The 15,216-nt window shown below is 55.2% G+C and overlaps 2 protein-coding genes and 1 non-coding gene across 3 annotated transcripts in view; 1 reads left to right on the top strand and 2 right to left on the bottom strand.

Annotated features, from left to right (window-relative positions):
• Window positions 1–788: 788 nt before the first annotated feature.
• BESB_003800 (ATP-binding cassette sub-family B member 5) lies at window positions 789–9,304 on the bottom strand (the record flags this gene model as incomplete). The annotated part of the gene is made up of 12 exons (XM_029359135.1): window positions 789–929; window positions 1,254–1,398; window positions 1,726–2,255; window positions 2,590–2,706; window positions 3,095–3,636; window positions 4,003–4,126; window positions 4,484–4,590; window positions 5,159–5,327; window positions 5,704–5,782; window positions 6,269–6,342; window positions 6,725–7,409; window positions 7,719–9,304. The coding sequence occupies 12 exons, from the start codon at window positions 9,302–9,304 to the stop codon at window positions 789–791; spliced, it is 4,299 nt and encodes a 1,432-aa protein (XP_029222048.1).
• Window positions 9,305–10,476: 1,172 nt separating this feature from the next.
• Window positions 10,477–10,549, bottom strand: BESB_011610. Its single transcript has one exon. It is a non-coding gene; the product is annotated as a tRNA-Phe (tRNA).
• Window positions 10,550–13,043: 2,494 nt separating this feature from the next.
• The window catches only part of BESB_003790 (putative dynein heavy chain 2), a gene marked incomplete at both ends in the record, with an annotated part of 45,006 nt that continues 42,833 nt past the window's right edge, over window positions 13,044–15,216 (top strand). Inside the window, 3 exons of the mRNA XM_029359134.1 lie at window positions 13,044–13,208; window positions 14,015–14,117; window positions 14,861–15,059. Of these exons, the coding sequence (XP_029222047.1) occupies window positions 13,044–13,208; window positions 14,015–14,117; window positions 14,861–15,059 (467 nt within the window). The remainder of the gene's footprint in view (window positions 13,209–14,014; window positions 14,118–14,860; window positions 15,060–15,216) is intronic.

The following is a 15,216-nucleotide window of genomic DNA, read 5'->3' as shown; positions in this document are numbered from 1 at the left end:
TCCTCGCTTCCACAGGGATAGGTGTTTCCCCTTTTTTGTGCGGGTGGTCCGGCCGTCAGCGAGATGGGTCGTCCGCTGAGCTGTGCGTTGTTCTCCGTCTCTCTCTGAGCTCCCTGTCTCTTGTGCTGCGTCTGCTTTCGCTAAGTGACTGCCTCCGCGCCTGAACTCCATTCCGGCTGAGTGGCTCAAATGTATTCGGGACTCACGCTTCGTCACGGAGCGCGGCGATGCAGTGCCGCGTGTACGTTTCGTCGTCGTTTGCCGTCGCTTCTCATTCGAGGCGTTTGGAATTCGAAGATCCTCAAAATAAAGACAGAACGCGCGCGGAAAGAAAACAAAGGGAACTTGTCGACAGGGACAAAAACACGTAGCCGGTTTCTCCCAAGGAGTGCCGGCCGGACAGGGGCTTGCACAGAAGTTTTATAAACATACAAAACTCTCGACGCATCTTTTCGTGCGCGGGTCTGATGAGCGTGCATGAGGATGCGACAAAAACATGACAGCCCGCGACAAACTTGACACCACAATTTGCTGCGTACACACCGAGAATGTGCAAACATAAACATGCCTATATGTATATATAAAAAAAAAATATCTCTATCTGCTTTCACGGCGCGCGCACGCGAATTCAGGTATCCTCTCTCTCTGGCGCTTCCACATGCATATTCATGTGCATGAACATATATATATATATATATATATATATATATATATATGTCTAGTTATATCTATACAGTGGGGTCACAACGCAAAGAGTAGCGAAGTATAGGTTCCCTTGGTCGCTCGCCCTAGCACGTTTCTTCACATTTTCGGTCGCCGAAGAGCTCTGCGTATCTGGAGCTGGGTCGTCTCAGAATCTCCTCTGGGTGCCCGTGCTCGACGACTTGCCCCTTGTCTAAGACGAGGAGGTAGTCTGCCTTCCGTGTCGTCTGAAAAAAAAAAAAAAACTCCCCCGTATGCGCAGCGCGGTCGAGGCTAGGCAGGAGAGGCGGAGGCGTCCTCGGAGCGCGCTGCCGTAGCTACGAGTTTCCGCGCGCATGTAGATATCAATTGGTTCTATAGTGACTGAGGCGGAAAGCTGAAGTGGCGTTTTCAGTCCTGTCTAAGGCCAGCTGTCAGAAGGGGGGACCAACTGCACCTGCTCTATCTTCCAACCCTGCGCGATTCCCGCGCTCAAAATTGGAGAGAAATATCCAAATACCAGAAAAAACTCTAACACCAAGTGCGCGCCACTTCCGGCGTTTCCGACGTACAGAGAGCTTGTGTGCAATGACAAATATCGTCTTCTTCTGCTTCCGAAGAAGCTCCAGCGTCGCCTCGACTGCAGCCTCCGTCGCGGAGTCTAGGCAGCTTGTCGCTTCGTCGAACACAAAGACGTCGGGATCGCGACAGAGCGCTCTGCAAAGTGAAGCGTCCGCACAAGGAAACTCTTGTCGCATCCGAGCGTCTTTTGTTGCAACACGCGTCTCATCATCAGGCCCTTTCCAGTCTCCCTGTCCGACCACTGTTCCCTAGCCACTATCTGCTAGGCTGTTGCGTGCGTTCTGGTCTGATTCTCTCTTTACCGTCTTTGGGTCTTATGCGCCTTCTTGTTCTGCGGCTTGCGTCGTCTCTACAGCCACTGTCGCGCCCTGTACCGCGGCCTATTTTTCAATTTAAAAGGCTAATTTAGTAAAGTCCCTAGCGCACCTTACAAGCACTTTTTATAGTCTTTTCTCAGCATACCTCGCGATTGCTATTCGCTGTTTCTGGCCGCCGGAAAGCCTCGCAGGAGCGCCTTCGCCGCAGAGCGTGAAGTAGCCCTGCGGCAGACGGCGGATGAACTCATCCGCATGGGCGACTTTCGCGGCGAGAACGGTCTTCTTGAGGAGCTCCTTCGGCCAAGAGGCTGCCTCGTGTGCGCTGAGAATCTCTCTCATGTTTTCGTCTTCCTCCGCCGACTCTCCCGACTCGCGCGCGCGCTGCCGACGCTGAGCATCCGCCGTCGCGGATTTAGGCTCAGAGAGAGAGAAAGGCCGCAAGAGCGCCGACGCCGTAGGCGACCAGGAATCGCCACGCGGCGATGGCGAGAAAGGAGAGAAATCTCGTGAGTCAGACGCAGCGCGCTCCGCAGGCGAGTACAGTCCGTAGGCAATGTTCTCCGCAATCGTCTGCCGAAGTAAAAGCGGCTCTTGCTCAACGAAACCGATGCGCGAGCGCAGCGCATGCAGCGGCAACGTCCGAATGTCGACGCCATCCAGGTACACCGACCCCTCCTGTGACCCAACAGAAAACAAACGCAACACAAAACAGCATGGAAACACGCACAAGCATGCATATACATATACATACTTTCAAAGACATATACATGCATACATACATGCATACACACATGCATACATACATGCATACATACGTATTTGCATATATGCACACATACATGTATCCATATATATATATATATATATATATATATATGCATACACACATGCATACATGCACACATACACGTATATATATATATATATATATATATATATATATATATATATATATATATATGCATGCACGCAAAGAAAAGCCGGAAAGAGGCGCTGAAGCGCGACGCACCTGCGGATCGTAGAAGCGATGCAGCAGCTTGACTAGCGTCGATTTGCCTGCGCCGGACCGGCCGGCGATCGCCACGAGCTGCCCTCGCCGAACTCGGAAAGAAACGCCCGACAGGACCTGAAGGCGATGCAGCAGACGGCCGCCGGCGCAGGCCATTGGACATCGCGTCTGAGTATCCTTGTCTGCAGGCGATCGCCACACGTTCTTAGCTGTGGATGCCGAAAAAGCCCTCTCGACACTGCACGCCCGGTTCTCTCTGAATGCCTCGCGAGTCTATCGTCATACACGAGTCATACATACTTATGTTTGTATACGTGTGTGAGGCACACAGGTGTGTACCGGCAGGAGATGTATACCTGCGGCGACTTGCGTCTTTGCAGTGTAGACCTAGACATATAATGTGAGGGTGAGTCGGGCTCAGTTTTGATGCTGATTGTGTAGACGGAGCTTCGCCAGTGTGTTGTAGAGCGTCTGAGCACGCCCGCGGCAGTACGTCGATCAGTACCTGTCCCGGCTTTCTGCGTGCTGCCGCGGAGTCTCCCTCTGGTCCTGGCCGCGCGTCTTCGTCCGCCTCGAACGCCGATTCAGGGAAGGAAAGCGAAACGTTTCGGAACTCGACGAACACTTCTTCTGGCGGCGTTCCATTCCCCGTTTCGGCGTCCGCCGAGATCCTCTGTCCTGCGTCTTGCGGCGGTGCACTGCCCTCGTTCTCTCCCGTCCCTTCTTCCAGGCAGTCGCCCTGCGCGCCGCCTCCATCCTCGCTCTCGCCCGCCGACCCTCTCTCGCTCGCTGGCACTTGTTGCCTGCTCTCCTCCCCCACTTGTGAGGCCTCTGCGCGGGAGCCTCGGGTCTCCGCTTCGGCGCCGTCTCGCACAGCCGGGCAGCGATCGACCAAGTCGAAGTACCTCTCGGAGGCGCGCAGCGAAAAGTGGCAGTCGCCGTAGACCTCGAGGAGGCGATCGAGTCCAGAGTAAAGCTTCCGCAGGTACGAGCGAAAGGCGAGGCAACGCCCCAGCGTCACCTGGCCTCGGGTCGCGCGATACATGCCTAGGCGGAACGAACAAAAGAGATCGCTTGCAGAACTTGCTTGTCTGTGTCTCACAGTCGGAGTCCTCTTCGGTATTCTACAAGTGCGGTGTTAAAAGTAATCCCACCCGAAACCGGTGGTTCGTTAGTCGACTCTTCTGCAGTTTAACCGCTACTGCTGGGACTGCTGTGCGGACAACGGCACTATTCGACAGAGATACGCAAATTTACACGCACACATGTACAGGCATGCCTGCGTCGTATATACATAGATAAATGCATGGGCACCTCTCTGCGTACGTGCATAAACACATACATACGGGAGCGAGTCACTCAAAGGAGAAAAGAGACCCTCCAATAACGAGGATCATTATTACCGGTCCTTACCGAGGACGAGCAGCGAAAGATCAGCCGCATGCAGGAAAAGTTGCTTTGTCTGGTTCAGCACAGTCTCCGAAAATAGCGTCCTGCTCACGAGTTTCAGGTAGGCGTTCTGTGCAGCCTCGTATTTCTGAACCGCGTGAAGCAGAGAAAACGGAAGCACAGATGGGAGGAAGAAACCTCCCACAGAAACCCACGCGGAGCTGCGATGCCGCCAACTGCCGCACAAGGCGAAGACCGGGGCGCGATGTCCACGAAAACAAAAGACGTTGAACAGCCGCTTAATTAAAAAACGCAAACAGGCGAGAAACAGTGAGCAGCACCAGGCGAGCCCGAGGTTGGTCTCCGCAACTCGAACTCATTCAGGCGTCCTTCTCCGGGCCGCTGGCACCTTCCAGCACGGCGCGAAAAAACGGCGAAACTTGGACGATGGAGAGGTGACAAGGCTCACGAGGAGTGAAGTCGCTCTGCGAGTTCTGTCTCTCACCGCAACTTCCACTGTCTCCGCGCAGTTCGACTGAACAGCCTCAATATTCGCAAGGGCTTCTGTCGCCACTGTGTTGCCATCGGCGAGCGAGTCGTTGATCAACAGACCTGAGAAACAGCCACCGAAATCGCGAAGAAGCGCCCTGCCTTTTCCGGATCCGCTTCACGTCTCAGTAGCTGCGCTATTCTCGTGTTTCCATCGTTGCACTTTCAGCTTTGCATGATGCTGGCGCCTGACTGTGTAGTTGCCTGAAACTCGGCTTCGTCTGCGCGTTTGCGAATTTCGCTCCTGCTCTGTCGCTACCCTCGTCCCCACTCGGAGTCTAAACTCTCTTTCTCTCTCCTCACTCCCTTGGCTAGCTCCTGGGTTTTCGTGTTTCTCTGCGCATCCCGTACCCCTCTCCCGCGCTCCGGTTGCCTCCCTTTCGCAGGTGCGGGTTCATCTACGCTGGTCGATGCCAGAAGATTCACATTTAGGGTAGAAAGATGGCCGAAAATACCAATCGAAGAAGTTGTCAAACAGGGCCAGGCACATGCGGCGAGAAATAGTCTCAACCTCCAGCTCACGCTCTAGTTGTGGCGGGTTCCCCTGTCTCTACAGGGCGGACCGAGCAGTCGCCGGCTGTCGGACTCAGCACTTCCCGTCTCCGCTCCAGCTGCCTTTCTTCTCTCTCACCGTAGTATCCAGAGAGTTTGGAGGCGTTCCCCGTGGCTGCGAGGAAGAGAGGCACGCCCGCGAGCCCGACCAGCGACATGGTCAGGTCAGTCGTGAGCATCATGAAGACTCCGCCGAGGCAGTTCAGCGCTGCTGTCAGCAGCTTCGTCCCTCCGCTGTTCACAATGGCCTGAGGCATTGGAAGCAGGAAACAGAAATTGCGGCCTCTACACAGACAGCCTTCGCGGGCGCGGCTGGGTTCCCTTTCCGACGGAAATGGACAAGCATATCCACGTGTGCCGCTCTTTGCTCTTCTGTACGTTCACGTAAAAAAGCTTCGCATCGGCTGCTCTTCTTTGCCTCCGTCGGCCTGTGTCCGCCGACGAGCGTTAAAAATCTGTCCCTATTTTTTTTTGAGAAGTTCTGTATACATAAAAGTCCCGTCCTCACTCCGGCGTTGCCACCGAAGACGAGTGCGGAAAACTCGACACACGGTCGCAAACGCCTCTCCACGACTATGCAGAGTGGACCGCGGCTCTCGAGGCAAACAAAGCCTCGCTTTTTACCTGGAGGTCTTCAGTGTCATTGATCAGGCGACTCGCGAGCGTTCCTACGCACTGGCTGTCGAAGAACGAGATATCTTGTCTGAACAGAATCAGAAAAGAGCGAAAAGATCAGCTTCAGCCAGCCCCGAGCCGCAAGCGAGTGAAACGAGGGCACTGTCACGATTACCCAACCGGCAGGTGCGTGCGGCGCGCACGCTGGCAAGAGGAGAGGGATGCGCACGTGGGCAGCAGGGAACAGGGACAGTCAAGGAGAAATTTTCGACGCAGATCGAGCGCATAAAGCGCAGGCGGAGATTTTGTGGGTGACGAGGCTGAAGCTAGTGAACAAAAGAGCCCGTCGGACACGAGAGAGAGACAGAAGGCCGAGCAGCGGGTCGACACTCTGGCAGGTCGATCGGTACACAGGCCCAAGTGACTTCAGAAAGGGGCGGCTCCTTGAATCCGACGGCGGCCGCAGTTCCCGACAGAAAAACTCGGCAACGTATGCATCACGCAGATACGAAGAGAACGAGCAAGAAATAGAGGATAAACTGAAGAAGCCAGAACCCGCGTGTCAGCATCTCACCGTATGAGGCTGCGAAAAAGACGTTTTCGCATGTTCACTTCGATACGCCACCGAGTCAACGACGCGAGGAAGTTCTGCAGGCACAAATTCGCATACCCAACTAGTCAAACGTAACACATATTTCCATCTATGTCCGACGCTGAGTTAAGATCAAGAGTGCTGCATTTTGCTTTCCAGTGCCGAAGACCTGGAGACGCGCGTCAGGGGCAGCGTTTGGACAAAGAAATAAATTCATAAATCCAGGCACACAGAAGAGGCGTTTGGTCGCGGGCTCATACGCGTGTGCGCAGTGTCTATTTTCAGGGCAGCGTGTCGCTGATTTGCGCTTCAAGACGCAGGGTCTCGATCTCTCTCTCTGGCGACATCCGCCCTGTCTGGCATCTTAAGAGACGGTGACACGAGACGGTGACACAGTGTTGCCGCCGCAGGCACTGTCTGAGTGTGGTGTGTCGCTACTTTGAGGACGCCTCCGCAGAGTTCGAGGCAGGTGAAGCCGGCGACGCGGCCCAGAAGGGGAAGCAAGCCGAGGAAGGCGCGTCTCTGGCGCTGCCTGGAGGCCTCGAGGTCGGCTCGAAGCCGCGAGTCTCCGCTGGCGTCTGAAGCAGGGCGGAGGCGATGCTTCATTCGCTTCAGTTGGCTGGGAACGTCTCCAAAGGCCAGGAACTGCCGCGCGCGCTCGCCAAGTCCCAGCCTCTCTCCCCGCGCCGCCTCCACCGGCGAGCACACAGGGGAGGCGCAAGAACTGGAAGCAGATGCAGAGGCCGGATCCAGAGAGGACGGCTGAGCGGAGACAGTCGGGCTCGAAGACGGAGACGCCGGCGAAGCGCGCAAGGAAGCAAATGAGGGAACAAGAAGCCTGAGAAGCTTTCTCGATACGAGGCCGGAGGTATCTTCATCGGCCTGGGTCGCTTCGTCCTCAGCCTCTTCGTTTTCTTCCGGCGAAAAAGAGAGAAAGAGGTCCCTGGAAGACGCGCTCGGCGCGACAGATGAGGCAACCGCAGCGAGCGAAGAGGCTGCGCGGTCGTAGAGACGACCAGTCAAAAAGGAACGACGAAACGACGCGCAAGTCACGAGCACCGAAAGCAAAATGGAGGAGACGACGACCCACGGGTCGACTGTCGCCCGCAGCTCCTTCAGCAGCCTGCCAGAAAAACAGAAATAAGGCAGCATCGCAGGCCGAGCTGTTGGAGGAGCCGTGGAAAACGAAAACGAAAGACGAAGCGAGAGGCACGAAAGTAAGAGGTTTTTCATGCCAGCCAGCACAGACCCCAGAGAGCCCCGATGTATGCAGCACGCATCCGAGTACCTACGGATACTCTCAGTTGAATACACGCATGCCTATGAATACGCATATAAAGTGTAAGTAGGCAGAGACACAGACAGAACGATGACGGATAAAGGCACGCAGAAGCCCAGGAATCCTGTGTGAGGCCCGAGGTGCACGACTTACCGCTTGACGGAGACCCCCGCGCCCCTGCAGCTCGGTCGCCGGTGAACCGTTTTCTCCTGGTGCTTCTCTTCTGCGACTTCCGGCTGGTCATCTTCTGTGTGGCTGCCGTCTCCGCCCTCTGTGGGCTCTGGCGGCGAGGCGCAGAGCGTCTCGTCCGGCTCGCATCGCTCGCGGGAGATGTTTTCGCCTCCACCGGGTCCGTCGCCTCGGCGCGCGAGATCTGCGAAGGCTGCAGACTTCTGCAGTTGTGAGTCCGGCTCCCGAGCCCAGTCGACGCGGCGCAACTTGCCCCAGCAGCCACTCAGGCTCGCTGCGGCGCGGCGCAGCGCGAACTCGGGGCAGACGGGCAGCCGCTGGGGACTGGACGAAAGAGACGACGATGGAGGCAGCGAGGGAGAGGAAGAAGAGGAGAGAGACGAAGAAGCGGAACCAGACGAGGCAGCCGGAGAAGGAGCAGAGTCAGGAGAGGAGGCACCGGCGGCGGGTGGGTGGGGAGGAGAGGAAAACAGACGAGAGAAGCGACGGGCCGAAAACGGGCAGCGCGACGGCGAGAAGCCAGGCAAACGAGAAAAACGTCGAAGAGGCAGGGCGAGGGAAGACGAGAGAGAAGAGAGGCGACAGAACGGCGCCGAGGAGCGTAGGGACAGAAAATGCAGACACGACGGTTCAGACAGATGAAACGATGAAGACGCCCAGCAAACCTCAGAAGGACGAGGGGCGTGGTGAGCCGCCGGGAAGGGGGGAAACGAGGCGGGCAAAGCAGACAGAGAAGATGCAGAAAAGGCACGTGCGCCGCGCCAGCGCGCCGCGCGTGTTGAGTGCGAGGTGTCCGCGAAAAGAGAAGGAGCTTCTCTTCGGCCGCTTCTTCCCTTGAGTTTGCTCTCAGCGTGAAGTCTACAGGGAAACAACGAGAGTCGAGAGACTCGCGGGTTCCGCCAAATCGGAGCTAAGAACGGAGTGAGAAGAAAAGAAAGTGGAGAGGAGCGAGAGGCGCCGGGCAGACGGGGAGGCTGTCGTGACGCAGCAGCGAAACGGGTAAAGCAGGAGAGCGGAAAGGGCATAAAAGAGGACAGATTCGGAGAGGAGGCACGGAGATCTGAAGAACAGGGAGATGCGCAACAGGAAGGAGGAGACAATGCAACAGGGGGGAAGGACAGAGAAGAAAACCACTCTAGTGGGTAAGTAACAGACGCGAGTTTAACGGCCTTTTTTATGCTGGACGAAAACTTCTTGCGGTCCCAAGCGGGCAAAGAAGGGCCTTGACTTCGCTTGCTCGGCGTGGAGTCTCGCCCTCTATAATAAAATGAGGTCGCTGGTGACCCTCGAGGCGATGCCGCGCAAGAAAAGACGAAGAGGCCAAAGAGAGAGAAAAACACGAAAAGGACGCCGGCATGGAGAGAACGATGAAAAAGAAGAGGAGTCGGCCTGTTCGGCGAACTTCCCTTTGGAAGCGCAGACACATGACGACGGCCTTCCTCGTAGGAAAAACGACGGCCGTTGTTCCTTTCGCTTTTCTCGTCTTCCGCTCTCGCTGCTCTTTGCCGATTCGGCTTCCCCGTGGGTAAGCTTCCTGTCTCTAAAGCCATCTTTCTCTGGAGTTCTCGGCGTGTGCATTGAAAGGTCAGCGAGAGAAGCGCGACAGGCTCACGGCCGCGGCCTCGCTGTGTCTCCTCCATCGTTTCTTCCGCCGTTCTTCTTCTCGGGTCTCGTTGGCAACTATCCCTCTTCCCGCGCAACTCTCCTTGCCACCATAGTTCCAGTCCAGCGGGAACAACATGTCGTGAATTCTTCGGTTCCTCGTAGCTCCTACATGTTTTTCAGCGACAAGTCGCTTCGCCCGCCCCGAGAATCGCCACTCCGACCACACCCGCGGAGCAGCCAAGGCGACCAGACGAAGCTGCTTCTTTCAAACGCAAAGGGACGAAACGCGGGCGGCGTTTGAGGAGACAGTGTGTCTGAAGTGCTGAAAGGAACGAATGGAGGGGGCTCACGCGGCGTGAGCCATCAAGTCCGCCTGCGCTGTCGCGGACCCCGTCTCTGCACGGGCTTTCGGAGGAGAAAAGGCGATCGACAGCAGGAAGAAGCGGGCCGGACGGCACCGTACAGGGAGGGAGAGAGCCTGCGGTCTGATCGGGGTACAGAAAGCTGAGAAGAAGAAGTATCGGCACGCGTGGACGGCGGCGGACTTAGCTCGCGCAGCACGGGGTGAAGAGGCCAGAGGGCACACACAGCCGGGCGAAAGTGCAGAGTTGATCGGATCCAACGCAGACTCAGTGAGGCGAAGTTTTCAGAGGCAAAGAACCCCTCAAAAAAGGACTAAACGGCGAAGGGTTTCTCGCACACTGGCCTGCGAGACATCAGATTTTATGCCTGATTCGGGCTCGAGCGCTACAACCGCCGCGAAGTCCTCGCACAGAGCCACAGCGCACTCCACCCGCTCAGTTCCGAGGCAGCGGAAAGAAGTAAGAATGTTCGGGGCCATGAAACGAAAGAAAAGGAAGTCAAGCGATATATTGGTGGCTTCGATGTTCGTCAGGAGACAGCCGACGCGTGTCTTGGAAAACTCAGATGCATGTGCATGCACACTGCGAGTTCTTTTTGTTGCGAGGATCGGAGACAGGCGAGGAAGGGGACGCCAGCATGCCGTGGAAATAAACCTGTAGAAAGTCGTAGGACCTGGCTGAGGAATGCAGAAAAACGGGGAAAGGAAACAGCGTGTATAAAAGAAATGCGACAACATAAATAGAAGGAAGCAAGTTGCCGTGACCCGGGATCGAACCAGGGACCTTCAGATCTTCAGTCTGACGCTCTCCCAACTGAGCTATCACGGCTGAATATGCCTCTTCAAGGTTACAGCCGGCAACGTGCTTGATTTGCGACCTGTATTATTGCCTCGCAGGATTCGGATCTCGCCAGTCAGGCAAAGACTGCTCGCGTGCTCCAAATCAGCAAGAGAGGTGGATCAGTGGAGGCCACATTCCATATGGCCGAAGAGCCAACCTGCATCGGTGGAGTACAGTTCATGACCGTCGTGTCACTCGTGAGAGTGTACTGTACGGAAGGTATTAGACTGGTAGGGGGGAGGGGAAGGAGCTCTGTCTCGCTCAAGTTGCATCTGCTGTGTGAGGTCACACAGCTGCCTGGAATAAGGAAGTGTGCGTCAGTGGCAGGGCTTTAAACTGTTGCAAGATCCTGTGACACTCAATGTTGCGAAACACCACAGTGCGGACGACGGAGAAATCGTACATTGAACGTATGGCTGGTTGTCCTCGGTAAGAAGTGTTCATTGGAGAGAGGCAAAACAGAGTACTGAGTCGCGTAGTATGGGTATACGTCAAAACTATTTGTTCAGAGCGCTTGACGGTTGAGCACCAGACCATGTCGGTCCTCTGCAGTCGTGCTGACCAGAACAACGAAAACCACGGACGTTACCCCTTTTGTCACAGATCCTCACAGCTTGCCTTCCTGTGCATCAGCAGCGGCTCAGCGGAAGTCGTGGAACGGTGTCAAATGGGGGGATGAATTCGTTCGATTCTTCGCCGTATGTTATTCGTGATGTCTCTTCTCTTCGTTCCGGGTTGTTTCGAACCGTCAGGCAACAGGTCGCTGAATGTAGGCCGCTTACGGCTGCCTCGCTTACTATTTTGCGAGAAAAACAGGTCAGAGTGTGCTCCTGTGGCAGAGCAAGCTCCTCTCTTGCATCTTTTTCGCATCGACTAGGATCGGATCGGTGGGAGCCCCAGTGATTTCTCGTGCGAACGACGGGGTTATGCTGCTACAGGAAGTCTCATTCCAGAGGCGCAGAGCAAGCCATGGCATGAGAAGACTTATGCTCTGGCGGCTCCTCATCCACATGCTCCCTGAGAAGCTGCGCAAATGATCAGCTGTATGCGGATATAGTCATTTTTGCCTGTCAGCTCGCAGCGAGCGTGTTCGTGTGCTCGGCAGTCTGTGGGTGAATGTGGAAAAAAGTAGGTCAATCCAGCGTATATTTGAAAAACCAACATTTGTATACAAGCTGTACGAATATCATGACATTCACTTTGGTAGCCGCCTTCTTGATGTTAGTCTGTACGGAATACACCGCTGCGCAGGCCGAGCCGCAGCAGCAGAGCCGTCATATTCTAGCTCCACAGATGGGAATTCAGTAACCAGTAAAGCGCCTATTAGCTTTATCAAGAGTCCTTGATGTCGAACTGCACCTGCGACACAACTGCCGGGAGGCGTAACGTTGCCTTATATTAAATCCCAGCCCTATGTGGCGTAGTCAGTCCGTCGGAGGTGACATTATGGGCACTTACTCCGTGGTAGGCGTGCAAGTCTCCCACAGCTGCCGAATTGTTAGTGGCTTGCTTCTTGTCAAAGCACACGGTGCAGAACGACGAGGTTTCCGTGGGTTGAACACGCAAAGATGCCCGAAGGGCGCATGTGCGTTTTATACTGAGCATTTGCCTCGAAAGACCAAGGCCCCGAAGGCCCTGTTGCGGAGGATTTGTGCAAGCTTCTTGATTTCTCTCTGCCAGAGCAGACAGGAAGAATTCGAGCGGAAAAATATACTCTGCGATGTGAGTATAGAGGTTCACCCGCAGTAGTGCGTTGCGCATGTTACAATGCCCCACGGATTGCTCTGAAGTAATACAGAGATCTCTTTTTTTCCCTCTTTTCAAACATCTTTTTGCATGAGCGGTAAAGCCGTGGGAAGGTCCTGCTGTTGGGCAGCATATATGGAGGAAAAATTTGGCGTCTCACCGCTGTCCTCAAGTATTTCTGTTCTCAGTTGTACGCATGTACGCTCGTTCCTAGTCAACTGTCATGCGGAGGTCGGCGACTGTGCAAAATCGCATTTTTTCTGTTCCGATCTTCTAGTCTTCTCTCCCCTGCTCAGTTTCCTCCGAAAAAGCTGACAACCGAACCTCGACGTCCGCCTTCTGAACCCCCAGTAATGAGTCTAGAAGAACGCACGTATCGCCTTCTTACTGCGCCCGCTGTTGCCTTCGCTTAGCGATGAGGCAATGATGCAGGGCTTGTCATTCACAGACTCGTGCGTGCCACAGCTTTTTCTTAGGGTCCGTTGCCACATTCAGTTGACAGGGACATGAATTCAACCCCCTCTGTCATATCGCTCGTCCGTAACCCGCGTTCTAGCTTTCGTTCTAACTCCTCGTACGCGGCGAGCGGGGTTGCCTTCCAAACAACGACGGTATGGGGTTGCTGCGAATGAGAGCTGTATGGTGCTTCGCGGCTAGAGATCGGTAGCCACAGGGCTGCGCTGTTGCCAGCATTCTCGAAGAGTCTCCATGTCGTAGTTTTTCCACCTTGGTGACCATGCGGCTGAACTCAGAAGTCTCCGGCGACAGCCACCCGCCACGGAGCGTCCCCAGCCGCCTTACTAGCTCCACATCTTTGGAAGCGCAGCTTCCGTTTGCTGCCCGAGCTCAAAGGGGGATCTACTCCGAAGTCTTGAGACCAACTCCCATAAAAGAAGTGCAGGTGATTCGGCGGAAGCGAAAACTCGTTCTTGCCTACTCAGCTCGCCGGGGAGCCAGTTCATTTTCCCGCTCAGCTCACACGAGAACAGTTGACAAACCAAATCAGAACGCGAGCTTGTTTGAAAAGGTCCCCCTCGGTCACGTTTTCACACTCTATTAGATATAATGGGTATACCATGCATCGATAGATGGTTCTGTTACCGCAGGCCACCGCCACCCCTGGGATCCTAGGCGGGCAGGAGGATGGTGTCAGTGTAGCGCGCACAGTCAGCTTCAATATGTGGAAGACTAAATACGGCCTCTGGCCGATATTTGGCGGATATTTACAGCGAGGCCGGGGGAGTCTCTAAGAAGAAACGAAAGCGCGCAGAGCAAATGGCAGGCCTCTCTGAGGGTCTCGGCATGGCCCAGTATTCGGGGTCACGCAGAATAGCAAGACAAAGGAGAGCGCCCCAAGAACTTGCACTGCGACTCTCGAAGGGCTCGCAGAGTCAGGATCCGGACGCCTTCTCTTGTTCTTGCCCGTGATCCATCGCGCCTCAAGGCTGGTAGCCTTGAGAAGCGCTCCCCTCCTATAAATTTGTCTACCGGCATCCGTCCGAAGCCACGGGAATGTTGTCTGTTTGTCCGCTGCTTTCGATATCTTCTCTATATCAACGAACACTTGTTCCGCGTTTCGTGTTTTTCGTCCCTCACGTGAATCCTTCTACGGACAAAACACGCGAGCGAATGAGCACAATGCGGCCGGCTGTGATTTTGCCTCCGCCACAAGCTCCTTTCTCTTTCTGCTCTTGTACGGGCATGCAGCTGGCCAATCGAGGACCTCCAGAAAGAGTTTTTGTAACGGGGCGCCGTGAGTTGCCATTCTTACCAGTTGGAAACTTCCGCTCGACGGGAGACGCCGGAAGAGGTATCCCAGCATACTGTTCACGGCACATCGTCAAGAGGCTATCGAACTATGCGTGGATATAGGGATGTGGCTTTCGCTGGTCGGTGTAACGTTATTTTTGCGGAGGCAGAAAGAGAAGCGCTTTAGTCTTGGCTCTGAGGAGTCCTTCGGATGTCAAACTCCCCTTCTGCGTTGCGAAGCCCACCTCCTACGGGAATAGGAATAGTAATAGCTCTGGAAGGTGCTTTTGAAGAGGCGCAACCGAGAAAGATCCTGACTTCCGGGAGCTCGGCGATTTCATGGCGTCGATGAGCTCGTGCAAGAGTCGATATTTGGTAACAGGGGCTGTCGATGTCAAGTAGCTGCTTGGGTACATGGCGACGGACGGCCCTGTGATGCGTGAATAAGTGCGGAGTGCGAGTAGCGGTTTGTGCTATCTCCCCTTTTCGGTGCCTGTGCCCAGTCTGTTGTTCGTTCCATCCCAGTTTCCCCTTGCTCCTCTCCCTCCTTGTGCGTCATCCTCGAGCTCGTATCCTGCATTTTTACTTCTCCCTCACCTGTAGTCGCGTTCCTACTGGGGTGTCGCCGTCTGCCACTGCGTTTGCTCCCTCTGAGTCTCGGTGCCCTGTCCAGTGGCACTGGAAGCCGTTTGCACTGTGTCCAGGGTTCATGAACTTGTACAAAAGCCCTTCTGGCACCTCCTTCTCGAAGTCTGGCATGATCAACTCGCCGTGTGTGATGTTGGCGCCCGCTGCCCCCTGCAGTTCTGGCGGCGCCTGTGCCCCTTGCTGTGGCGAATGCCAAGCCGAAAGTGATCGAGCCGTTTGAGCAAATTCCCGCGCATGCACCCCGAAAAGTAACGGTAGAAAGGCGTAGGCGTCTCTACGCCTCTCTCGACATTGAAGAACTGCTTCTTGAGAGAGGCATCGACTACGCCAACCCAGAGTTCGACTCACAGAGATGGTAAGTATTCATTGCGACCCGACGCTTGTGAGTCCATCGCCGAGACCGAAAAACTCAGATCTGACTCGAAGCCGAGCTCACCGTATACCCTTGCACTCAAATTGGAACGACGCCATATACCCGATGTAGTGTCTTCCTGGACATGCCTAGCGCCCGG

Source organism: Besnoitia besnoiti, chromosome I (assembly GCF_002563875.1).
Source record: "Besnoitia besnoiti strain Bb-Ger1 chromosome I, whole genome shotgun sequence".
Lineage (NCBI taxonomy): Eukaryota > Apicomplexa > Conoidasida > Eucoccidiorida > Sarcocystidae > Besnoitia > Besnoitia besnoiti.
The sequence above is the reverse complement of the archived record's forward strand: the minus strand, read 5'-3'. Positions and strand labels throughout refer to the sequence as shown.